Raw genomic sequence first — 24,292 nt, forward strand, 5'->3', positions numbered from 1 at the left:
CATTTAGAAGTAAATATAAAGTTTTTATGTAGGCTTAAATGTAAGGTTATCCAAAAAAAATTATACTAAAAAAAGTTCATTATACATAATTATGCGGGGAATTGAAACGGAAAAAATAGAATAGTATATCCTTAAGATACAATTTATAGCATCATAAAATAGTTAACTTAGGTAATAAGAAAATTTTGATGGGATGGTTAATGGGCGGGGTGGACGTGTGGCGTGTGTGTGTGTGTCTGGATCGTGTGGCATGTGTGTGTATGTGTGGGTTCTCTAATAACTATAGACACTTTCCATGATCAAATTTTTGAACATCGGGGTAAAACAATTGCACTTATCAAGAGCAATTATCCATGTCCTTCCATCAATAACGATTCCCCAAAAACAAACGAAACATTTCACTCTCTCTCTCTATATCTCTGCGATACTGCATTAGAAATAAATATTAATCATTTGCTTAAACAGTTTGGTCAAAGCTGAACCGAACAGCTTGGTGTTTTCTTTGTTTTGTTTTTGTTTTTTTTTTTTTGGGGGGGGGAGGGGGTTCTATGGGGAAACATAAAAGTGTTTCCCCTTTGCGTTCCTCAAGCTGTTCTACAAAATTACTTGTGAGAGAAGCAGAGAGAGAAGGGGCCCCCTGGTTGTGGTATGTAGTTCTCTCTTCTCTTGTGTGAATCTTTAATTTTTATTGTTTTGTTTTTTTGTTTTCCTGCTAACGAAGGCTGAAAGCGTGTGAAGGATTCGACTTGTTAGACTTGACTCGCATTTTGGTTGTGTGTCCATTCATCATCATCATCATTATGTTCATACAATATATATAGATGCTGCTTTTTGTTTTTGTAAATATACATTCTTTATATACTCTATTTCATATATATATATATATATATATATATATATATATATGTGTATATATATATATTTATATATAGTTTGTATATAGTTTAATTTTTGCTTTTATTGCAGTTGAGTATACTATGTTGACTTTTTGTTGGTGTTCTGTTCTGTTGTTGTTGATTCCTTTTTTGGTGTTTTTATCTTCGATTCAATTCGATTTCGAGGCTATATTTCTATTGCTTCTTGATTGGTTTTCGATTTGTATATATATTGTAGTCATCTTTCTTTCTTTTTATTGGTTGTTGGTGTTTGTTGGTGATTTTTATTTGTTTGTTGAGTTTCTTCCTTTCGCTTCTTTGCTTCAATGTTTTTTTTAATTTATTATTTAATTTACGCTTTCTTGCTAATTATAAATTATGATTTAGTTTTTGTTGCAGTTGGTTTTCTTCTTGTTGAACAGCTTATTTTTTTCTCTTGTTGAACAGCTTGTTTTTTTTTATATATATCTTGTTGTTGAAAAATTGTATCTCGTTGTTGTAGAGCTCTTTTGTTTCTCTCGTTCCGGATCTCTGTGGATATCTTGCGCGGCAGCCGAGATTTGTAAAATTGTGCCTCCATTGTGCTGCTGCCACCCACAACGGTGACACATGAGAGTTCTCGCACATCACAAGAGAGATAAATCCATTGTGTGGTTTTTGCTTTTGGGGTGGCGGGTGATGCGCCGCCTAGTGTTGAGAGTCGAGTCGAGTAGAGGAGCAGAGCAGCAGGATGCACGTGTGTGTGTGTGTGGTGTCATTGTTGGCCCCTTCCCACCCACAATCACCATCGTAGTCCCCGCATCATCGCCAAAGTGGGAGATGGGGGGAGGGTGCGATCAAAAGGCAATGCTGCTGGGTGGGTTCTGGGCATTTCATCAACACATCATCGCAATCATCATCAGCTGCGCCAGAATATGCTCTTTTTGAGCCTGACAGACAGCTTGCGATGCACGCGCAGCCTAACCTGCTCCTGATCCTAAGTATCGTCAGACATAAACGCGTTCTGAGTCTTCGACTCCTCAATCCGGCGGATTTGCTGCCGCAGATACATGATTCTGTAGAGTACCAAAAAATACAGTTAGAGAGCGAGTAAGGAGTATAGAGATTATGGGGGGCACTCACTTCTGTTCCTGGAGTGTGGCATTGATCTCGGTGCTGCGCACTAGACTCCGGGCGCATTTCAGTTCCGCGCAAATTCTCGTGCAGGTGATATCCCCAAAGAGATGCGTATCCTCGCAGCATTTTTGCGCCTGCAACAAGGTACCAAAATGAATCACAAATGCTCAACAAGAGACGGGGCAGGGGAAAGGGAGGTTAAATCAGGTAATGAGGAGCTCAAATCAAAATAGAAATATGTTCATGTGTTATTGTACGACCATATCCTACCTCAAAGCTTACCTGACGCTCCAGTATCTCAGCCTGCCAATTGGTCACATGCGCAATCAAATCAGCGCGAAAGTATTTGGCCAACTTTGGCGATATCTCCGGCCCCCGCAGATTTGCCGCCTGCACTGAGGAGCCCACACAGCTCTGCAATGAGCTAAGTGCGCCCGAGGCCCCATCCACTACAGGTGAAACCGAGAGTATTATTGTTAGGGTATTAGGAATCAATCACAAGGACCTCCAGGGTCTGTACTTACACTTTCGCTGCTGTTGGGCCTGCTGCGCCGCCTGCTGTTGCTGTTGGACTGAAGCCTGGGCCGCTGCAAGGGCTGCCGCAGCCATTGAGGCGGCCATCGCCACCTGTTGCTGCTGCTGCTGTTGTTCTAAAGCTGAGCTTAAATCTAATTCCATGGTAGGTGTGGGCGGACCACCATCCCCAAGCGACATGACGCCCGCTACACTGTTGCTGCCCATCGAGGTGATCACACTGATCCCACTGACGGCCCCAAGGCCGGGTACAATATTTTGGCTATTACCATTACCGCCACCGCCTGGCGTTGCCGGTGAGACACCCCCGTCGACAACAGTCTTGATCGGGCCATACGTCGCCTGGCAGGTATATGAATTTCCAATAATGCTGACCATATTGGCGGCATTCACAACCGTTCCTGTGTTCGTGATACCCACAATCGTTGGTATGGGACTCTTTGTGTAGTTCAGCGGGGGCGACAGATTGTGATGGGGATGCGACATGTACAGTGGGGAATTGATGCTGTTATTGTCCCTGTTGTAAAGAAGGAATGTTGAGTGTTAGAGCACTTAGAAACGGAGGAGTGCATCGGACTTACCTTAAGCTGTTTAAACTATTGCCGGCGACTGAATTATTGACCGAATTGTAGGCATGATTCACCAATGCATCGGACCCTGAAGCATTCACAGATGAGTTGTGTTGTCCATGGTCGTGCACGCTCATACCCAAATGCATCTTCTGGCGTCCCTTGCTGCCGCCAGGCGGCAACGGAGCATTCGAGTTTAGGTGATGCTGGTGTTGGTGCTGCTGCTGGTGGGGATCCTGATTCGACAGCGTTGGCACAGTTGTCTACAAAAGTGATTAATCGATTATTAAAAGCAAAAGCAAAAAAGAAAAGGGAATCCCCCCCCTGCCCTCTCGGATGGACTTACGCTGGAGGTGGAGCCTATGTGGCCGACAACTGAGTTCCTAAGGCTGCTGCTGTTGCTGTTGCTGCTGCTATTGGCAATGCTTGGCGGCACCGAGGAGAGTCCGCTGGTGGGCAACATGGTGGCACCGGTTACGGGTCCCCCGCCGCCAGGCCCACCACCGCTGTAGTGCATCGCAGCCGCTGCCGCTGCTGCTGCCGCTGCTCCTCCCATTGGCGCTCCTCCAGCTCCCGAGGAGCTCCCGGTATTTGGATGTGACGCCAGGCGAGGCAGTGCATTACCCATGGGTTGATCCATTGCGGCATTGCTGCCGTTGCCGCCACCGCCGCCGCCTCCTCCTCCACTCATCCCGGTGCCGCCATGCGTGGTGGGGGTGCCGCTCAAGGAATAGCTGGCCTCTGAGGTGGGCGTCGAATCTCCGCTAATATCCATATCAGCATTCTCGTTATGTCGACCTGTTGTTTGGTCAGAGACTTGCATGAGAAACGTAATCCTGCATTAAGTTTCGGGGCCAAACATACCATCCAAACGTCTCCGATGACTCGGCGGGCCCACATCATCATTGTAGCTCCATCTCAGTCGTGTATTATCCCGCGAAGAATTGGAATGTTTGTATGCTGTAGGAGAGAGAGAAAAGTCATCTAAAAAATCTGCTTATGCAAATGGATGTCCCCCAGAGACTTACTCGACCTGCTGAAGCGATCATCGCGATCTCGGTCACGTTCCTTGTCGCGATAGTCCTTCTCCCTATGCTGATCACGGGGCAAATTCCTATGAAAACAGACAATACATGAATAAAAGGGTTTGATTGCCAGAGTGATGATGCTTACCTTTCTCTGTCCACCCATTCCTTTGGCTTCTCCCACTGAGAAATTTCCGTTTTGCAGTTGTAATAATACATTTTTCCTGCAAGAGAAATAGAGAGAACACGGATTAGCCGGTCATCAACCGAAGATGGCTCCATCCCATTCCACTCACCCGACGAGCTGACATGTTCACTCCAGTCGCCATAGCGCGCCGTACGCTCGCCCCTGTCGCTGCGATCGCGCTTGTCTGGAGGGGGAGAGAAGAGTAAATTAAATAATTATACAAGCAAAAGAAGGATTAAGTGCCACTCACCTGCATACTTATCCTTCTTGTACATATCCCTGTCCCGATCAGAGCCACGATCTCGCTTGTCGCGCATGTCGCGCAAATCACGATCTCTCTCCCGATCGCGATCATCAGAGCCGGAACGCTTGTCGTTCTCGCGGGAGGAGCAAAGTTTGCTGGCACCGCTGCCACCGCCACCGCCACGACGATCCCTGTCATGATTAGTGCGATACGATTCCGAGTCCCGATCGTTGCCACGTCGATCTCTTTTATCTGAATCGGGAAGATGCGGTCATGATAAAATATGTGGCTTGTAAGGATGTGTAGCCGTGTAGCCGGTCCGATCACTTACCGGAATATTTATCCTTCTTGTAGACATCACGATCCCGATCGCGCATCTTTTGTATGAAGCTGTATCGCTCGTTGCTACCGCCACGACCACTGCCGCCACCACCGCCGTTGCCGCCGCCACCGCCACCGCTGCCGCTGCCCCGATGATCGTTCCGATCCCGCAGATCGTGTGATCTCGATGAGGGGGAATCGATGTCGGGCGATTGGGAGCGATAGCTGTTGCCATTGTTTAGTGGGCCGCCGCTGCCGCCATTGCCACTGCTGCTGCCACCACCTCCACCGGTGCCGCCGCCGCCGCCTCCACCGCCGCCGCCACTGCCACCCGGCGAGAGGTCGCGATCGCGATAATTGGAGGAACGATCACGTTCATAGTCGCGCTTTGAACTGCTGTACTTTGAGCTCTGGAGAGTGCGGTAGAGTGTGGACACGGGAGACAGGAGACGGAAGTGTGTGGGAGAGTAGAAGAAGTACATTTGTCATATATAGATTGTTATTTTGGGTCTCTAAAAAGCTGCGGATGGATGCGGATGCACTAATGCTCTGCTCTGATTACGTTTTGTCTTTTGGTTAGTTGGTTAATTATTAATTATTAAGTCATGGCTATATGGTTACGGTTGCGGCTTTGCTGCGTGGGGGGACGGGGGGCAAGTACTTCGGTTAGTTGTCAAAAATAACTAAATTCTACGCAATGGTTCAACTAATAGTCTTATAAAATATATATAGATATAGTGACAAAATAATACGAGGGTACGCAGAAACGGAATGCAAGAGAAAAATGCATCTACTATTATTGCCAATTGGTGTTTTTGTTTGTCTTGTGAGCGAATAAATAAAATGCCAATATGCCAATGTATATATATATAAACGAAAAAGGAAATGAGAGAATATTATATTAGATTTGTATTTAAAATGATATGCAATTTTGTTGTGGTTACAATTTGTTTCGTTTTTTTTTTTTTGGTTTTGCAAATTTTCTTTTCGAATTCTTTTGCACTGAAAACGTAACGGTAAAAATAACGAACAAACGTAGGAGCGAACGAAACTGGAACGAAGGAACGGAACGAAATGTTAAACGAAACTTAATTTGCGGGGAAATTATAAAAATTCATACGAATTTTGTTTTGTTTTTTGGTAAAATATTTTTTTGGGAATTTTTTTAGTTTTTTTTTTGTTTGTTTTGATGGATGCTTCTGCTGTTGCTGGCTCCTTATTCTTTGCTTGCTTCTGCCGCTGCCGTTGCCGCTGACGCTGATGCTTCTGCTTCTGCTACGTATATTATCCCGTTTAATCCTGCCTCTCCTTTTTACTCCCACTCTCTCTTCTCTCTCTATCCTCTGTCTGTCTCGCTTTTACTTACATCTAGGCGGCAGAAGCCAACAGCTGACGTAGACATCGACGTCAATGCTGCTGCTGCGACGGCGCTCTTACTGCTGCTGCTGCTGCCGCTGACGCTGTTGCTGCTGCAGTTCGCTGCCGCTGCCACCGAGAGAGACAAATCAACGGCCATGTTGTTGCTGTTGTTGTTATTGCTGCTGCAGCTGTTGTTGTTGTTGTTGTTGTTGCTGTTGATGCTGCTGTGGTTGCCGCTGCTGCTGCTGCTGCTGTTGCCCCTCATCGATGACTTGCTGCTCCTCCTGCCCAGGGGCCGCCTGATCCTGATCCTCGTCCTGGTCCTCGTCCTAAAGCTGATTAGGATATCAATGTTGTTGGATTTCTTGTATAAGCTTTGGATTTTTAAAACCGCAGAGTAAGCTCTGCTTTCCGTCGTCTTTCCGGTTTTTCGCTCCTCCTCCTGCTGCTCCTTCTCCTTTTTTGTCCTTTCCTTTCTCGTTCTCGTTCTCCTCTCCTTTGCTCTTTGTTTCGGTATTTTTGTTGTGGTTGTTTTAATTGATTGTTTCTTTTGTTTTGTTTGAGGCACGTTCGTGTATTTTGTTACTATTTTGTTGATAGTTTCTTTTTTATTTTGTTTTCCATTTTCATTTCTTTAATAGTTGCTATTTGCTTTTGGTTTTTGTTAAGGCTACTGATTTGATTAAGATTTGGTTTAGGCAGCTCTTAGTATTTGTTGTGCGTTTTAGTTATTGCTTCTAGTAGTCGTATATATATAGATATATATATACCAATCTATATACATATATATAATGTATAAATATGTATATTTTTAATAGTTTAATAAATGGAAATATTCGATTTGTATAATTGTTTAATAATAACTTCTATAGAATATTTATAGATCTCGGCTTAAAGCATTTCTCCGGCTTCCGTTTGGTACATATTTCTGTTTTCCGTTTGATATATTTTCAGATTAATATTTTATGGCGCTAACTTTTTCGTAGGATATTTTGTTCATTTTTTGTTTGTTTTCTTTTTCTTTTTTTGTATTATTTCGTTCGGTTTTTAGTTTAAAAATTTGCAGTAAATATATATATATTTATGTATATATGATTTGGCGTTTTGTTTTTTGCTTTTAGTTTCGAAGTAGTATATTTTCTAGGCGCTTTCCAGTTTCGTTAATAGTTCTTGCTATACGGTATATGTTTTTGTATGCTATATAGATTCGTTTCTCAATTTCAATATCAGTTCGGTTGGCTGCAATGCCGCGTGTTCCCAATGGGTTAAAATGAAACGGTTTTTGTCAGTTCTAGAATGGATGGTGTGGGGGGAGGGGGACTTAAGGGTTTCAGAGGTGTCTGGTGGATGGGGCTAGTGTTTCTTCACATTTGGATGCACACGCACACGCACACAGACACACGGATAGGTACACACAGACACGTGGGAGGACACACACATCGATAAATCAAGGAAATCGAATTTTTGGTTTATGTTGTCTAAAAATCAAACCATTTATCAACGCAAAAATTAGATATTGGGCGGGTTGGGGGGCTTCTACATAAAAAAACTGGGATGAGAACTGGATGGATTTGCATTGGCTTTTTGGCTCTATATACATATATACACACACATGACCACTAAAAAACTACTTGTTAACACTAGCCTACAAAGCGAAAAAAAACAAACAAAAACAAATGCAAAATAGTCAAGCAACCGAATCTCAAAATACGATACAAAAATATACATCAGGGGGCGGGCGGGGGTTTGATTAGTATTACGAGTAGTACTATTTTTTGTATTTTGTTGTAGTTGGTTTTTCGTTTGTTTGGATAATTTGGATTTAGTTGGTATTTGGTTTTTCAGCTGTATTCTCAAGACACGGAAACTGTCTGCTCACCTGGTAGGAAGTGTGACTGGTATGCTTCTCAAAGTACCTGCAGAATTAAAGGTAAAGAAAGGAGATATAAGGATTAGTTGATATACCATAGCTGATGAATTTTATGTAAAAAACCACATACACAAAAACCACACTAAATTCTCTTAATGATTTTTCTACATCCATTCCTTGTATCGTGCCATTGTTTTTTTTGCGAACTCACAAACGTTCAAAAGGTCAATAAATAGGAATAAGCAACAAATAAACATAACAAAAAGAACTAAAGGTAAATGGCAAATGCAAAACGGTAAATGTGAATAGGAATCTCTTTTTCGTTTGACAGCCAGCTGAGCCGGTGCGAGCGAGAGGCAGCTAGCGTGTGGTGAAAATCCAAAACACACACGAACAACTGGAGAATGAAGAATGCGCGATAAATTACAACTAAACTTCACTTTAAAATGAATGAAATTATTTGTTGTATGGCCAAAAATCATAACAATATGAAATCGATGAATGGCCCCAAATATTGGTACGGACGGTACGAGATGGATGAGGGGCCGCTACGTGCATTGCCACACAGAACGTAAACAAAAAATATTCAATTATGGGTTTGCCACTATGCATGTGTGTGTCTGTTCCTGTGTTACCAGCCTGCATGTGCAGTTGCATTTGCCAAGGTGTGTGTGTGTGTGTGTTTGTCTTTGTGTGTGGGTGTTAGTGTTATTGGAAATCGTACCCATCGTTCATACGCTGCGGTTTTCTAGCATGCATTACCATCAATGCAAAATTTTCGCCAAATACGCTGCTTCTATTGTGATTGTTGTTGGTGGTGCCTCCAATCCCGCTCCAATGGCAGCGTGGTGCTCCTCCAGCTGCTCCTGCGCTCAGTGTGACAATGCTGTTGGCATCAACTGTGTGGAACCTTTTCTTTCTGTCGCCAAATTGGGTCTAATTATGGATGGGTTCCGGCCTCTGTCCTTGGGTACTTCCTTCGGCTTTCCTTGCCTTTTGTTTTGCTTCGCCTGCTGCTGTCTTTTGTGGCGGCTAATGTTTCTTTTTCGGGGCTTTGCCGCCTACTTCTCACCTGCCAAGACACACGCTTGTAGTTGTGTAGATGTACATATATGTGTGTGTGTACGTTAGTGTGTTGGGGGCTCTCTCAACGCGGGCGTGTGCGTGTGTTTCGCCGTTTAGAAGCCGTTTATCGGCTTTAACTTTTGCCTCCTGAAATAACAGAACCAACATCAGCTATTTATGTTTTCTTCCTGGGAAAATGGTTAATTTTATTTGGAAGAATGCATAGCGGCTTGCACTTTTTTCACTGGATGGTAAGTGCGCTCGCATATGTGTTTGTGTGTGTATGGGTGTGAGTGCCGTTGTCGCTTCTTCGTATTTTTCTTCGCTTCTTTGGGGTCGCCTCTGGTTTAATTAGCTTACCGCAATTTGCTTACCGCTCGCATGCACAACGCATTACACGGTGCATTTAGTTGCTAAGAATATAAATTACTTTAAAATTCGCCCCCGACTGCTGCGTTTGGTTTGGCCTCTATACTTGATGATTTTTTTCAATTCTTTTACATTACGCTTTGTGCGGTCTGTTCGTCGGCACGACTGTGTTGAGTTTGACAAATCAGCTTATATAGTCATCTCGCTTGCACTCTGCCTGGCCAAGCAGGCATTTCCCCTGCCAAAGGTGATAGCTGCGCGAACGACAGGGCCAGAAGTATGTTGTAAAATTTTAGTACTCGTGGTGAACACCAGATGTCGAAAATATTCCAATGCAACCCTGCGTGTCACTCATTTCATGTCAAAAATAAGTAAATACAATTTAAATTTCATTTAGCTGCATTAGTTGAAAAACAAACAAAATTGTTATTGTTATTTTTAGTAACCAGCGCATTGGGAAATGCGCATTGCCTAAGTTATTTTTGATACTATTAGAATTTAGACTGTTACTGTAATATAAAAATAAAATATATATACCCAAAATATAGCACAAAATGAATCAAATATACCAAGATATCTTACAAAATTGTGGTACTATGTATCGTAATATACCTTGATCTCAAGAAGGTATTTTATGGTATATCATGGTATATTTCGTTAATATCATCAAGGTGCTATTTTTATTTTTTGAAGGTAATTAAAAGAACGTATTTTTTTATAATTTCTCTTACTCAAATCTTTCTTTCCTAAATTTATTAGACCGGATTGCATTCGTATAGCCTAGTACTCAGCTTAAATAACTTTTTTGCCGACAAAATTTGTCAAATATTCTTCTCGACGTAGAGTGTGACCAGGTGACCAGGCACATGCTCCAGACACTGTTATGCAGTTCTATTACAAAAAAATCAGTTGAAAATTCAAATTTGAATTTAAAGAACGACAATTCAAGGAGAGACCGGCAATTGCTAGACAATTATCATGTTTTTGATCTCCGCGCATATTAATAGAGTGAATACCGGGTATAAAATAAGAAAATTATTCATTCGATTGCCTTAATAAGATTAAATTTGTCTTCGTTATTGCATTTTTCTAGCCGGCTGGTACTTTTTCGCTTTCTTCCCTGCATTTTCGTCGAAATATCATTTATTGCTTTTAAAATATTAATTGGTATGTCGTTTTTCGAATCTGAGTATTCGTTTACTAAACGCCTGCACAATTTGTTGTCGAATAAAGTTCTTATCGGTTCCATACGAATATCATCCCTGATTTTGTCGACAAAAAATTTAGCGATCAGAAAAAGATTAGCCCATTGTCAACCAGTGGGTATTGAAATACACACACGAATATTATGATGTTTCTACACGAAGAATTTACAAACAGTATTATTTTCCACGGTTTAACTCAACTTGTTCACCGGTTATAATAGAGGGGTGTTAAGTGGGCTAAGTTCGTTTCTTCGTTGGTATATTTCGGCTTATTTCTGCAAACGGCCAAGTAAACTCGAGCCGCTAGTCTATGGAAAGGTATGGACAACAGGCAAAAACAGTCAAGCAAAATTACAAATATCGTACATACCTCACCTCGCCATGTTTGATCAGCAATCTGCCATGCATATTAAAACATTTTTATAATCTTCATGCTATGTTGGGCAAAAGGGATGGTGTTTACTTATCATGCGTTGCATTTTCTGGGCCATTTTGCCTGTTGTCCACACCCTCTCTTCCCTTAGCCCAGCGGGTGGACTTGATGGAACGCAGAACCATTTACGGTATATACTTTATATACTTTATACGGTATATACTTTTCGGTATATTTTGACCTCAGTATTGAGCGAAGGTATATTTACGATATATCGGTATATAATAGTATATATTATATGTAAATCTCATATTATATATGCATTCATATCCTTGACACTAATTCACTTTTAAATAATTTCGCTTTGGCGCGCACCACCCGTATTCAGGGACTATTAATTTCGTTTCAAATCAGCTTGGATAGCAGAAATTTAATATAAATTAAATTAAATAGGGTATTAAAATGTCCACACTCATAGCGGATACCTGTTGACCATCAACAATGACGTAACATTCCATACACACTTACGTTTCATTCCGTGCCTACTTACGTTTCGTGCTTTGACTCTATTTGCTTAACCTTTTTTAGAAAAAATGCAATAAAAAGGAGTACATAACATTATCATATCTTGTGGAAAATTGATCTATCATTTGGATAAAAATATGTCTTCAGGACTGAGGGTCTTATTTAGCTAGCAATATTGAACCGAATATCAAGGAATCACGATTTCCAATCGTGGACAAGGCACATTAACCCATTGTCGACCATTGGGTATTACTTTTAATAACATCCCTAGTTTTGGTTTGGCTCTCTCGCTCTTTGAAAGTTTTATCTAAAAAAAAGTAATTAAAGAAGTAAAATATTATTTAATATTTCTTTATTTGTGAGTAGAAACAGTGTGATTTTTGGTTTGTTCACTTTTTCACATGTTTGTGTGCTGTGTATGTATGAGGCAGAGTGAGTTGGTGTTCTATGTTGTGACTTGTTGGCCGGAGCGCTTTAAAATTTGTATTTATTTTCCTTTGAAAACTCCTGTAGATTTTTCAAGGCATGAGACCGCCGAGACCCAGCAATTTCATTACCAATCACATTTATCTGACCCACAACAACGACTACGATCGCAACGTAGAGAAGGTGAGGAGTGCCCCAACAAGCATGTCCGTGCTGCACATTTATACATTCCTGCTTTCCTCCAGCTATGCGAACGCGCCACGCTCCATAACAAGCGAGTGATGCTCATCACAAGCCGAAAATACCCTTTGCCGAGGGAGCTCGATGGCCGCCAGACCGCCGCCAAGGGTCGCATCAGTGTTTGCCGCCTGATTGACATCGAGGCGACGCCGCAACAATTGCTGGACCTCCATGACGGATACCAGCCGTCCCACGGCCTTCCAGATCTCATCGTCTTTGATTTGCATTCCATAATTGCGGAGGTGCTGCAGCGACCCGTGATGCAGCAGTGCTCCACCGACAAGCTGGTGCGCCACATTGCGAAATGTTCGGCCGCCTTTGCAAATTATCGCGAGATGGTCTGCAACGAGTGGCTCGGTGCCGGCGAGGGCGGCAAGTCAGTGACTGAAAATGGGTCCAATGGAGTGGACACCATAGTGGTCATGTCGCAGGAGTCATATCCCATGACGCCGGCCCAGTTCAAGCTGCTGATAGGTCTCTATTTCTGTGGCAACGAATGCTACACAAGCTTCTCCAAGCTGTCGGCCCAGATCTCGATCTCGCAGGGACTAACCGCCTAACCGGATGGAATGTATGGCACTGTACACCGAACGTGCCTTGGACGTGACCCCGTGTCGTCCGCTCTGTTACCCAAACAGAATCGTCTTAAAAACTAGTTCCTTCAACAAAAACATACTCGTACATATCCCCTACAGCGTCAGTTTTTGAAGCTGAAGTAGCATATACTATATACATTATATACATACTCGTAGATATTTACGCCTCGAGAAAAACCTACATGGCATCCATGCAAACTGTTTATATGAAAACCACTTGAATCAAATGATCGATTGGAGGCCCAAGACTTGAAAACTTTAATCTAAACATTAAAATTACCAAAAGCTAAAAATGTATGCTAGTGTAACTGTTATATATATTTAACAGCAATATATATACACATGTACATCTATAAATTCCAATTAAAATCTCAATATTTGCAGATTGTGCGTCTCGTGGTCCTATGTTCTTTCTTCTTTGCGACTGCTTCAGGCAGGATACGCCCTTAAGAGGTGTATGATGGGTGATAGCTGACAATTTCCGTACGATTGATAGCTTCGGCGGAGATTTCGCAGTTCCGCTTTGGGCGATTGATAGCTTTGACTGGGAGCTCTCAAGTTTGGCATACTTCGGGTCGGCAGCGAAGCCGGCCTTCACACACAATATGTTCTTAAAACATTATTGTTCTTACAGTTTTAACTGATAGTGTCTGGTAGCATGTTGGGAAGCTCTGTTTGAATTTCATTGGCAGTTTGACTGGAGACTGGTCGTATGCATGGTGGGAAACATGAGGTAATTCGCACCATCAACAAGGGGTACATTATACGGAAAGTAAATAATGAAACCACAAGTTCAAAAATGGTTGCCGAAGACAAGGTGGTGCTCCGGAGTAAGTACATGGATGCCGAGAGAATCAAATTATTCAGTGATTGGCTGCTCCTGCTCCTGGCTGGCTCGAAATTTGATTGCAGCGGAAGTGAAATACCTACCCTGAAGAAGTCCAAGCTCTCTCCTAAAATATTTGTTTAAAATACAATAAACCAAAATACCATTCTATACACCATAAAATATTCCACATATAACACTTTCCTACATATTTTTAAATATGTAAAGCTTTAGGAAACATATCCCCTACTCTCCATTACAGCAAGTGCCAATTCATTGGATATGTCTTCAGTCCAGTCCAGATCCGGTGGCGAGTGGCACATTCCCTGAGCGCAGAGGGACCCCCAGAGACTTGTGGGGCGAGCACCTACTGCAGGACCTTGTCATCCTGCGTGTCGTTTCTACCGATAGGACACGGCTTGGAGTGGTTTGGACCACTCGATGGTAAAGCCAAAGCAGGCGCCCAGGGAGCTACGCCTCGATCCTACAATATTTGTAAGCACTTCAAGCTTACTCTTGATGGTTCCTTTTCACCGGGCAAAGTCTAACTTATCTCCGATCTATATGATACATGAATACGAATATTACGAGTTTATTTCCTAATCGAGATTAAAACTAAAAAAAAATAAAATAAAATGATAAATAAAAATATATATAAAACAGCTTAATAAATTAATCTAAATGGAATCTCATTAACATATGAAATTAGTCAGATTTGGTGAAACAAATTCGATTTTTACTTAAAAGCTAGACAAAAAAAAAGGAACTAAGAATTTTATAAAGCCCCGACCCAACCCCAGAGAATCCAGACATCCACACACCAGAGACCAGAGACCTTCTTAAATATAGTCCAGCATCCCGCTGACGATCTCGAAGGCATCCCGAGCTGTCGGCTCGATGGCGCTGCTGGGCAGCAGGTAGCCATGGACCCCATTATCCGCCAGCTGGATCGTATAGCTGAAGGGTATGCCGATCTCGTAGGCGGCAAAGGCGTCGGCGCAACCTGAAAAAACCAACATGGAAATACTTACGGATAAGTGGATCGAATTTGAAGGAATCACTCTTACCAGAGCGCTGCTCAATCAGATCGTTGGAGGCATCCACTTTGTAGCGCGACTTGCTGCCCTTCTTTCGCAGGCCATCGGTGCCCACCATGGCCACGTCCAGGAAGTCATCCAAGAGCTCCGAATTGAATGTGGAATTGGCCTTAACCGGATACGAAACCACTTGGCCATACGCCTGCAGGGAGATGTAGAGCTGAGGGGAAAGAGGAAACCGATCGATTGTAAGAGCCCAAGTCCAGGTAATATTCAGAAAACGAAAGAGAACCCAAGCCCACCTTTATCTGTGTGCGCTGATCCATGAGAAAGTCGGAGACGGCCTTCGTCTCTGGTTCCGAGAAGGGGGCGGGCCCCGCATAGAACTCATTGCACGGCGCCTTGGAGCTGCCCCGCTTGCCCCAGTGGTACAGCCAGTTCCGGTCAAGATCGACGCCGTGGCATACCTTGTCCGGGTCGCGTTTCTGTTGCAGCCATGTCATGGCCGAGTCGAGGAGTCCGCCCGGCGCTCGGGCCATATGCTGGGAGCGTGATTTCTTCCAGAACCGATCGTACTCGTGACTGTACGCATATCCATCGGGATTCAGAACGGGCATTATGTACCAGGTGGTGTTCCGTATGAGCTCTAGTTCTTCGTTGCTCTCTGGCGGATAGGATGGGAGTACAAAACATTACATTACAGAAATTGTATCTTTTAGGTGTGGAAATATATATGTATAAATGAAGAGAGTCCTTGAAGGGAGTCCTCGGTTGGCCTATCCCACTGAGACAAACGTGTCATCGGTATGATACGGCTACTTAGTATTGAATAAATATGATAAGCATTTCCCAATACATATGTATGTACTTTTGTCCCAAAATTATTTTTAAATTTACCATTAACTTTGATGTGAACACCTGTTAAAATCAGCAAAACTACGATTTTTTCCTTAATTTTTCATATGTTACAGTCATGTTTTTCCCCTATAAATTTTCTGCTATAAGAAAGCTTAATCAGTTTAAAAGTTCTTCTACAAAGTCTGTCTTGAACATTGAATTATTTATTACAAATCTCAAAAAAACGTGGCTGGATCTGGGCAAACGGTATAATTTTGTACTTTTATAAAAACAAGAAATTCTTGTACTTACTATAAGTAATTTTTGGGTAAAATCAAACCAGTTTTAAGATATATCAGTGCACAGCATTCTAAAAGTCACATTGAAATATTACCTCAGGCTTCGCTGAAATCAACGTTGGAATTTTGCGTTGGCCACGAAAACCACTTGTGTTTTTGTCTCGGGGGAGCACAAGAACCTTGACTTGTTGTCATTTTATTTGTATGTCCTACATGCCTACATAGCAATATCCGAAAAGTGGCCTTTGCTTTAGTCGTTTCCGAGTCAATCCCCAATCGCCCCAAGGGATAAACCTGCAACAAAAAGCTCCAAACTGGGTCCGTGTACGGAGAATCCTGTGGAGTGCAAAAATAATGACAGACACAACTGGCTCTTGCCGTCAACCGGCGATGATGGACTACAGCCTGAGCAAGGCCATGCGCCACTTATGCACGTCGCCGTGTCCGTGCCAAAAGTGCAGGGCCAGCAGGAGTTCGCAGGGCAATGGCGGAAGTCCCTGCAGACTCAGATCTCCTGCTGGCTACGGGGAACCTAGAGAAGCTCCCCCAGGGGGCAGCGAACTCAGCTCAGAATCCAGGCACATGAATACGTTTGAGGAGCGGGTGCCGCACGGCACCGGCGATTTGGTGGGCAGTGCGGACATGCGCTGCGATGAGAGCTGCGGCTATGGGACGGACTGTGCCTCCGGATTTACTAGTCGCACGCAGTCGGACTTATACCTGCCACAGCAGGCGGCAAGCAGCGTGGCCCTCTCTGCACTTAGAGGCGGAGGATTAACAGGAGGGATGTGCGCGTTCGATGACAGCGGTTTTGGGGTACCAAGCGCTTCCGGCGGTGGCCTAAGCGGCTGCGGATCCAGAGAATACAGTTACAGTGCCACTGGGACTGTGGACAGTGGATTCTATGGTGCGCGGGCAAGCATCTCGAGAGCTGGCGCAAGCCTGTTCGGCAGAGAAGGCGCCTTCGGAATGGCACGCGGTCGGGGTTTAGTAGAGACTGAAGACACATATGGGAGACCCCCAGCCCCGGGGGGCTATCGACCCCCCAACAACAACAACGGCCCCGCGGACTTCAATCTGTTTAGGAACCAACGAGTCAGTGAAATTGTCACCTTCATCATTGAGATCATGGGCGTACTCGTGTAAGTATCTCTCAGATTCCCCACTAGATCCCAGATTCCCGATCCCTAACTTGCCTCTCCTTTTAGGTTCTTTGCCATCTGCACGATCAGCTTCTGGATCACCCTGGGCTACTATGTCGTCAAGCTATTTGTGGACCTCAAAGATGCGGACAAGTGGGTCCAAACGGCAGCGGGCGTCGTGGTGGGCGTGCTGCTGCTTGCCTTTTTTGTGACGGTGGTCACGAACCGAGAGGAAGGCTTCTGCTGCCGCGGGAAGACTCGTGTGAGGGCCAAGAGCAAGTGGACCCTCAACTGCTGTACTAGGCTCAAGAGCTTGCTCAACTTCTGCCCCAAGGCCGCGCCAAAGGGATGCAAGGCAGCGGCACCCGTCAAGCCACAAGGCGTATGCCCCAAGGCTAAGACACCAACAGGCGCCCAGTGTACAGCATCGAGCACCATCATGTCAATGATCTGGCCGCAAAAGATAAAGCCACTTCCGGGCAAGAAACCCATCAAATGCTGGCTGGGCAAATGCAACATCAAGAGCACCTCCTGTCCCAAAAAAGTGCGCTACAGCGACAAGCAGGGGCGTGCCATTTTCATGAACTCCAAGCGGTATGCCATACCCTGCGAAATGAAGCAGCCGCCGGCAGTGATCGTCTGGTTACATGATTTGTTTGCGCGCCTGATGGGTTACTAAAAGACAATATCGGATCCGGACAGCAGCAGGAACGGTAATTGGGGTAAGCGGAAAAACCCAAAATCTTGAGTTTAAATAAACATTATATTTGGCATTGAAAATGGATTAAATGGAGGGATGGGATCCAATTGCATAGAAGAATGGTTCTAATGGGTATGGGATCCCTGAAAGACGAATCAGTAAAAGAACTAGTCACAGGTACGTCGAGGCTCAGTACCGAGAAACCAAAAACAATAAACATTGCTTGGACATGACACGGCAAACTGATGGTCGATGTTTCCACAACGGAATGCCCAAAAATACAATAACAAATTGGGCATATTATCTCCGAGATCGGGACCGAGACTCTGTCCCAAGCATCGCGTTCGGTTTCGGATCCACAACAGCAAAAAGCTTGTTCCAGAAAACTTTCAAAAGTATCTTTTTATCCCATCAAATTATCATCGATTTATGGGAATAATAATGGGAATAAAGGTCCACTAACAATGAACAGATGATGTTCAGGGTTTGATCAATTGATTTCTATAGTGCTATCGAAATGGTATTAATGGTAAGTATGTATCATGTATATGTCGATGTATCATCGATATGGGATTCATAATGTATTATCCCATTCAATTATCATCAATTCTTGGGAATAAGGATGGTTTATAGTCATATCCTGAGGGATCTGTATCAGATTCTACTCACTGTTGGTTTTCATCAGTCGCAGCAGCTCGGAGATCATCCAGGTGGCCGTCGCTGGTCCAATCCATGCCAGACCATGGGCTCCAGCCTCCACAAAGACGGCATTCGCCTGACCAGATTTCCTCTTACGCTTGGGTCTCTTGTAGCCCGAGGCCGAGGCATTGGCTGCTGAAGCAGATTGCTTGGACTCGATCTTGACAACGATCAGGGGACGGCCCTCGTACGAGCGTCCAATGTGGATGAGCTCGACGAGCTGTGGATGCCTCATGCGCATCGTTTCAAGGTACTGGACAATCTCGTCGTGTGTGTGATAGCGATTCCAGGTCATTCCAGGCTGTGCGACGGCCGTGGGCTTGGGCTTGGGCCTGGACGGACGCTGCAGTGAGACAGGTGTGGTGTGCAGATAGTCCTCCTTCGACTGCTCGTAGGCAATGGCCATGCCCACATCGAAGATGAGAACTTCATGGGCAATGCTCTCGTAGTTGAGAGTTCCCTGGAAATCCACCAGCATCTTGGGCGGCACTAGGACATCGGTGAGACCTCTGGCAAGGGATGGGGGTGTTTAATTTATGTTTTGGGCGTAAGTCTTTACGGACTACTCTCGATCGATCTCTGCTCTCACCTGAGACTGGGGCCCTTGAGCCAGTGCATCTTGACACCATCCTCGCCCTTCTTGAACTCCTCCAGTGCCCGGACCTGTGCCTCATCCTGCGGCTTGAGTCGCCAGATCTGATACTTGTCATAGCTTATCCGGCGCGGTATATCCGGCTTGACGGTGGTGGTCCCTTTGGTCGTCATCCTGGTAGTCATCGCGTTGCCCGTGGAGTTGACAATGTGATGGGCGAGTATCCCAATCCAGTTCTGGGGATTCCTCAACGGATCCACAATTGTCAGTATGGGCACCTGAGCGGCAGCGGCTGCGGCAGCAGACGGTTGGCTGGTTGTCGTCGATGTGGTGGTCGTTGAGGTTGTGCTGCGGCGACGCACTTTCCTTTTGGGCTTCGCATCGAACCAGCTGGAAAACCATTCTAGAAGGGAAAAGTGGATCGCATTTTCAGTTTGGGAGAGAGAGAGTGCAGAAAGCGTGACACTCCAATCGAGTCAGAACGAACTCCTCCATCCACCATTTGAGGGTCAGACCGTTGAAACGAACGTTCTAGCTATTGATTCATGTGGGTGACTGGCTTTTGGATAGATAGAAGAAGGAGGTTGCTTTCCCTCATGCCCAAGAATCTTTCCAAGTGGAAGGAATCAAGAAAAATGCTCGTTACCGACCGAGGGGCACTGCCGCATTCCGCTAGACATGCTATTGGACTATTGAGATCATTTGAACATTAGATCGAGTAAAACCATTATTTAGGGATCAGTGAAGATTCAGTTTATGCTATTTGATGATGTAATATTGGGACTATTACATTGTGGTTGTTGGTTTTTGCTGTTAGAACAGCTCTCTATCCAGAAGAAGACATACATATAACACCATTTATCTAACATAGTTTGAATACTGTGGTATCTTTTCAACCATTAAATCATTTAACTGCCCATCGAACCGCGTCAATAAACTGGACCACTAGACTGAGAATTTTCAGAGACTTCCCTTAGTGGATTTGAAACCAATTTCTTCGTTATAATAATGATGATCTAAGAGAACTTTGGATTTGGGAATGTACTCACTGTCATAGTCGTCCTCGTCGGAATCCGTGGGCGTTGTTGTTGTCGTCTTGCCAAAGCCAAACCATGAGTCCAGCCAACCGGCTGGCTCTTGGGTGGGCGCTGGCAGTGGCACTACTGTGGTGGTGCTACCAATCTTCTTGGTGCGTCGCCCTGGTCCGAACCAGGAGCTGAACCAACTGCCCAGGGTGCTGCTGCCATCATAATCGTCGTCATCATCGCCCTCATCCTCGTCGTCCTCGGGCTGGGCATAGGCCTCGTTGCTGTGGGCGCTATGGTAGAGCGTGTAGCTGGGATACATGGGGGGCTTTGTGGGATTCACCTTGTGGACCTCCTCCTCGTCCTCATCGTTGGACGATGATGGACCGCCAAAGCCCAAGTCCATCAGACGGGACATGGCCACCTGAACGGGGTAGAAGATCATGCGAAAGAAGCCACCGATGCCACCCGAATCATCATCGTTGTCGTCCTCCTCCTCGGAGGAGGAGGAGGAGGAAGCGGGCGGTCGTCTACGGATGCGTATACGCTTCTTGGCCATGCTGTTCTTCGTGCTGGAAAACTGGTCCGCCTCCAGCAGCTCAGTGCTCGTTGGTGAGAGGGTCGTCGTTTCCGACTCCTCCATGGCCCCAAAGTCGGCTCCCTCCTCCGCCGAGCTGCTGTCCTCCTTGGGGTCCTCGGGGCTGCTACTGCTGGTAGCTTGTCCCGCCTGAGGCTCCTTTTCGTCACCATCTCCATTCTCATTCTCATCTTCGTAATAGTACTCATCATCCTCTTCGGTATCGTCATCGTAATCCCCTCCAGAAATTAGCTCGAATATATCAAAGTTCGAGCCCTCGGGACGACCGCGTCTTCTCTCCTTTTCCTTTTCCTTTGCCTTTGCCTTGGATTTTTTCTTTTTCTTTGGTTGGATTTTGATCTGATCTGGCTGAGGATGATGATTCTCCTTCGAGTCTGTACTGTGATTCCTGTGCAGCAGGTGGACAGCGTGTGGCAGGTGCAGCACTCCAGTGGCCACACCAGCGCCGCCTGCCGCACGATCACCGCCAACTTCTGGGGTTGTTCGCGGCTTTGGCTTGGATTTGCTTTTGCTGCTGCCTTTGGGTCCCCTTGGCCTTGGGCTTCCAGATCCACCACCCCTTCTTCGAGCACCGGCTGATCCTCCTGCGACGAATGTGGATGATGATCTGGTGGCTGCCCTTTCGACTGCTGCTTTAAGTGGTCTTTTAGATCGATCGAGTGACGATACTTTTACTGTCGATCCTCTGACGAGTGCTTTTTTTTCCACTGCTGAAGATGATCCTGCTTTTGCTGCTGTTGTTGCTGCTGATCCTCTTCCAACCGATCCTCCTAACCCGACGGCCTCTCCTCCTTTTGATCTTACTACCGATGATCCTTTTGTTGGTGATCCTCGAATGGGTAATACTTTCACTATAGATCTTTCTGCAGCTGATCCTCCTACTGCCGCTCCTTTTATTAGAGGTATTTCCACTGTCGATCCTCTAACAACTGCTCCTCTTCCTACTGCTGCTGACCCTTCTACTACTGACGATCCTCCTGCTCCTTCTACCGCACCTTCTCCTACTCCTGCTGCTGCGGCATCTAGTCCCCGACGACGTCTCACATGGGAATGAGGATGCTGAGGATGATATCCCTGGTTAATCACATATGCAGGCTGACTGAAAATATTCCCCGTCGATGTGGTGGCCTGCGGCATATGGGGCTTCTCCAGCTGTGTGGATCCAGGCGGCGGTCTCGTTGTCGTCGTGGTTGTTGTGCTGCTGCTGCTGCTCGGTCGCGTGCCCAGGATAATGGGTGGCGGACCTTCGGGTCGCTCAGTGGTGCTGTTACTCCTCCGCTTGTGGCCAGGCCGGCGTTTAATTGCCTTCACGGGATTCGGCTTCTTCTTCTTGCGCTTCTTTCGCTTGGTTGTGGATGTCTTGGGTCTCCGTGTGGTGGTGGTGCTGCTACTCTTGTGGTGCATCTTAAACACCTGATCGTTGATGGTGGTTATGGGTCCACTGGTCACCATCACCGGTGGCGGTCGATGCTGCGGCTTTGGCAGCTTGTTGGTGGCACCACCCGGCCTCTTTTTGGGCTTCTGCAGCCGTATGATCTGTGGCCGAGCAGTCACTCCTCCTTGTTGGGGGCTCGGCTTCAGGTTCGGCGTGGAGAGCACGGTGCCCGGGGGAATGGTTTGCTGCTGCTGCTGCTGCTGCTGCTGGCACTGCTCCTCGTAGCGTTGCCGCAATGCCTGGATATCCGCATCATACTGTGCCTTGGTCACATAGATGGCTATGGCGCCGCCGCTGTCATTGCGGGGTTGAGATCCCTGGACACCTTGGGCACCCTCTCCGACTTGGCTGATGGCATAGACAATCCCTGTGGCAGGGTTGGTAAAGAAGATGGGGAAACTGGCTTGGGCGGAGGAGCCATTCGCTGGACGATGGTGATTGACGAATGGCCGCTGAGGTGTGGGATCCTTAATCTCCAGCAGCTGACTCTGCACATGCATCAGATCGGGCGCGGGTTGCGTATCGGTGGGTGCCTCCTCCACGGACTCGAACACATATGGCTGCTGCTGATCCTCATCCTCCTCCTGGCTAAACAACTGGAAATCCAGCTCTGGTGGCTCGAAGCGGATCGAGGTCTCTGCGTGCTGATACCGCGGGACAAAGCGCTGCTCCATGCGCCGGCGATCGTTGGCGAGGAGCTCGCGATGCCACAAACTATCGAACTCCTCGGCGCTGGGATGGTAGCCAAAATCATAGGCCTGACAGAGGCCCCAGTCCCAGACCGAGAGACAGACCCAGAGGTTGGCCAAGAGCAGCTTGACCACCATGTGACCACCATAACGGCCACTAGACGCCATCACTCTCTCACTCTCTCTCTCTCTCTCTCTCTCTCTCTCTCTCTCTCGCTCACTCACTCTCTTTACCGCGCGACTCTTCACTTTAGAGCGGAGTTCTCTTCGAGGCGTGCGCGACCGTTTGGCTGCGAGTCTGGTTAATAAATGAAACAACGCGGTGGAGGCCCAGCCACAGCGACCCGGCGGCCAACGACGACGACGGCAACAACTCAACCGGCAGCCCCAGCCCCAGCCCCAGCTCCAGCCCCAGCCCCAGTCCCGATTACTCTCAACCGGAGAAAGCCCCCTCCAATGGCCATTCTTTTGCCCTCCCCCCCACCACCCATCCAAAAGATTCGGCTGCTTGGCTTTTGGCCCCGTCGTAACGTTTCAGTGAAGATGATGGCACCGCTGCCATCTCCATCTACACTTCCACTCCCATAGCGCACACCAGACGTGCCTCCCTCCCTCCCTTCCTCCCGTCTACTTCAATGGAGACGACCTGTCGAATGTTCTCGTGGGGGAGGAGCATAAGGAGTGCCACTTAATACCGCTTAACTGGCCTTGCGACAGTTATCGAAGCATTGCAAATTGCCGATCTAATCATAGATGACAGTTGTCTAACGACAGTGGCTCAGGCTCAGGCACAGTGGCACAAAAACTTCTCGAAATGGTACCCTACGAATTTTCTAGCAACATTTTTAAATGGAGTGGGAGTGTCTGAATGGGAGTTATTGTAAGATTGGAAAAAGTGTGGATTGCCTTTCGGTGGATGTTTGATTTCCTATGAAGACACTTTCTTCTTTGTGGCTGTAATAATGATCCGATGGGAATCTTTTGGCCAACTTAGAAATTGGTTGGAGTGGGATTTGCTATGCCATTGTAAGATTCGCGAAAAGTATGTGAATTTTCTATAAATATTGTCATGGAATATCTTAGATCAGGAAGTTTGAATTTAATTCTGGATAAAATACTCATACAATTTGCAGGAAATAGGACTATAGGACTCCAACAAAATCTAATAAGTTAATGTTTTCCTTGTTGATTTATTTTTTGATTTTTTTTTGGAAATTGTCCGCATCCGCACCCGTACCTTATGTAGGGCTGCATTTAAGGCTCTTTGACATAATTATAATTCCCTTTTGCCATACCATTTCCACGGAAGTATCCCTTAAAATGACTGCAATTAATATTTACCATCATCTGGAATTATTAATTTTGTAACACTGTTGTCTTTCTCTCCTCTCTCCTGTATGTATCGTTAATTCTATATATTTATTATCTAAGTCCATAATTAGCAGATAATTGTTAATTAATAAATAAATGAATAACGTAAAGTTTGTTCCAGAATTGCATCTAGATTTTTCGTA

The 24,292-nt window shown here is 45.6% G+C and overlaps 4 protein-coding genes across 13 annotated transcripts; 2 read left to right on the forward strand and 2 right to left on the reverse strand.

The window, feature by feature from the left end:
* Window positions 1–1,257: 1,257 nt before the first annotated feature.
* LOC108162025 (WW domain-containing adapter protein with coiled-coil homolog) lies at window positions 1,258–9,721 on the reverse strand. 7 transcript variants are annotated; one of them, XM_017296548.2, is made up of 15 exons: window positions 9,596–9,721; window positions 8,825–9,312; window positions 8,110–8,146; window positions 4,882–5,281; window positions 4,557–4,802; window positions 4,416–4,490; window positions 4,268–4,343; window positions 4,123–4,208; window positions 3,959–4,054; window positions 3,441–3,892; window positions 3,107–3,357; window positions 2,516–3,042; window positions 2,262–2,440; window positions 1,998–2,125; window positions 1,258–1,930 (listed from the first exon to the last, which is right to left on the reverse strand). In XM_017296548.2, exons 2-15 carry the CDS (start codon window positions 8,863–8,865, stop codon window positions 1,852–1,854), a joined length of 2,673 nt encoding a protein of 890 aa, XP_017152037.1. In that variant the 5' UTR covers window positions 8,866–9,312; window positions 9,596–9,721; the 3' UTR covers window positions 1,258–1,851. The 7 variants fall into 7 exon arrangements, with proteins under 7 accessions (XP_017152037.1, XP_017152029.1, XP_017152018.1 ...); XM_017296540.2 differs by having other exon boundaries at window positions 9,540–9,721; XM_017296529.2 differs by having other exon boundaries at window positions 9,526–9,721.
* Window positions 9,722–11,630: 1,909 nt separating this feature from the next.
* Window positions 11,631–13,289, forward strand: LOC108164860. 4 transcript variants are annotated; one of them, XM_017300791.2, is made up of 3 exons: window positions 11,631–11,954; window positions 12,151–12,246; window positions 12,309–13,289. In XM_017300791.2, exons 2-3 carry the CDS (start codon window positions 12,163–12,165, stop codon window positions 12,861–12,863), a joined length of 639 nt encoding a protein of 212 aa, XP_017156280.1. In that variant the 5' UTR covers window positions 11,631–11,954; window positions 12,151–12,162; the 3' UTR covers window positions 12,864–13,289. The 4 variants fall into 4 exon arrangements, with proteins under 4 accessions (XP_017156280.1, XP_017156282.1, XP_017156281.1 ...); XM_017300793.2 differs by having other exon boundaries at window positions 11,631–11,883; XM_017300792.2 differs by lacking the exon at window positions 11,631–11,954 and adding an exon at window positions 11,977–12,069.
* Window positions 13,290–14,449: 1,160 nt separating this feature from the next.
* On the reverse strand, window positions 14,450–22,946 carry LOC108165203. The gene is made up of 6 exons (XM_033388198.1): window positions 20,081–22,946; window positions 19,029–19,434; window positions 18,410–18,948; window positions 15,065–15,426; window positions 14,793–14,982; window positions 14,450–14,728 (listed from the first exon to the last, which is right to left on the reverse strand). Exons 1-6 carry the CDS (start codon window positions 22,944–22,946, stop codon window positions 14,565–14,567), a joined length of 4,527 nt encoding a protein of 1,508 aa, XP_033244089.1. The 3' UTR covers window positions 14,450–14,564.
* On the forward strand, window positions 16,128–17,820 carry LOC108165156. The gene is made up of 2 exons (XM_017301222.2): window positions 16,128–17,040; window positions 17,107–17,820. Exons 1-2 carry the CDS (start codon window positions 16,253–16,255, stop codon window positions 17,717–17,719), a joined length of 1,401 nt encoding a protein of 466 aa, XP_017156711.1. The 5' UTR covers window positions 16,128–16,252; the 3' UTR covers window positions 17,720–17,820.
* Window positions 22,947–24,292: the final 1,346 nt, after the last annotated feature.

This window comes from Drosophila miranda, chromosome XL (genome assembly GCF_003369915.1).
Source record: "Drosophila miranda strain MSH22 chromosome XL, D.miranda_PacBio2.1, whole genome shotgun sequence".
Taxonomy (NCBI): Eukaryota; Metazoa; Arthropoda; class Insecta; order Diptera; family Drosophilidae; genus Drosophila; species Drosophila miranda.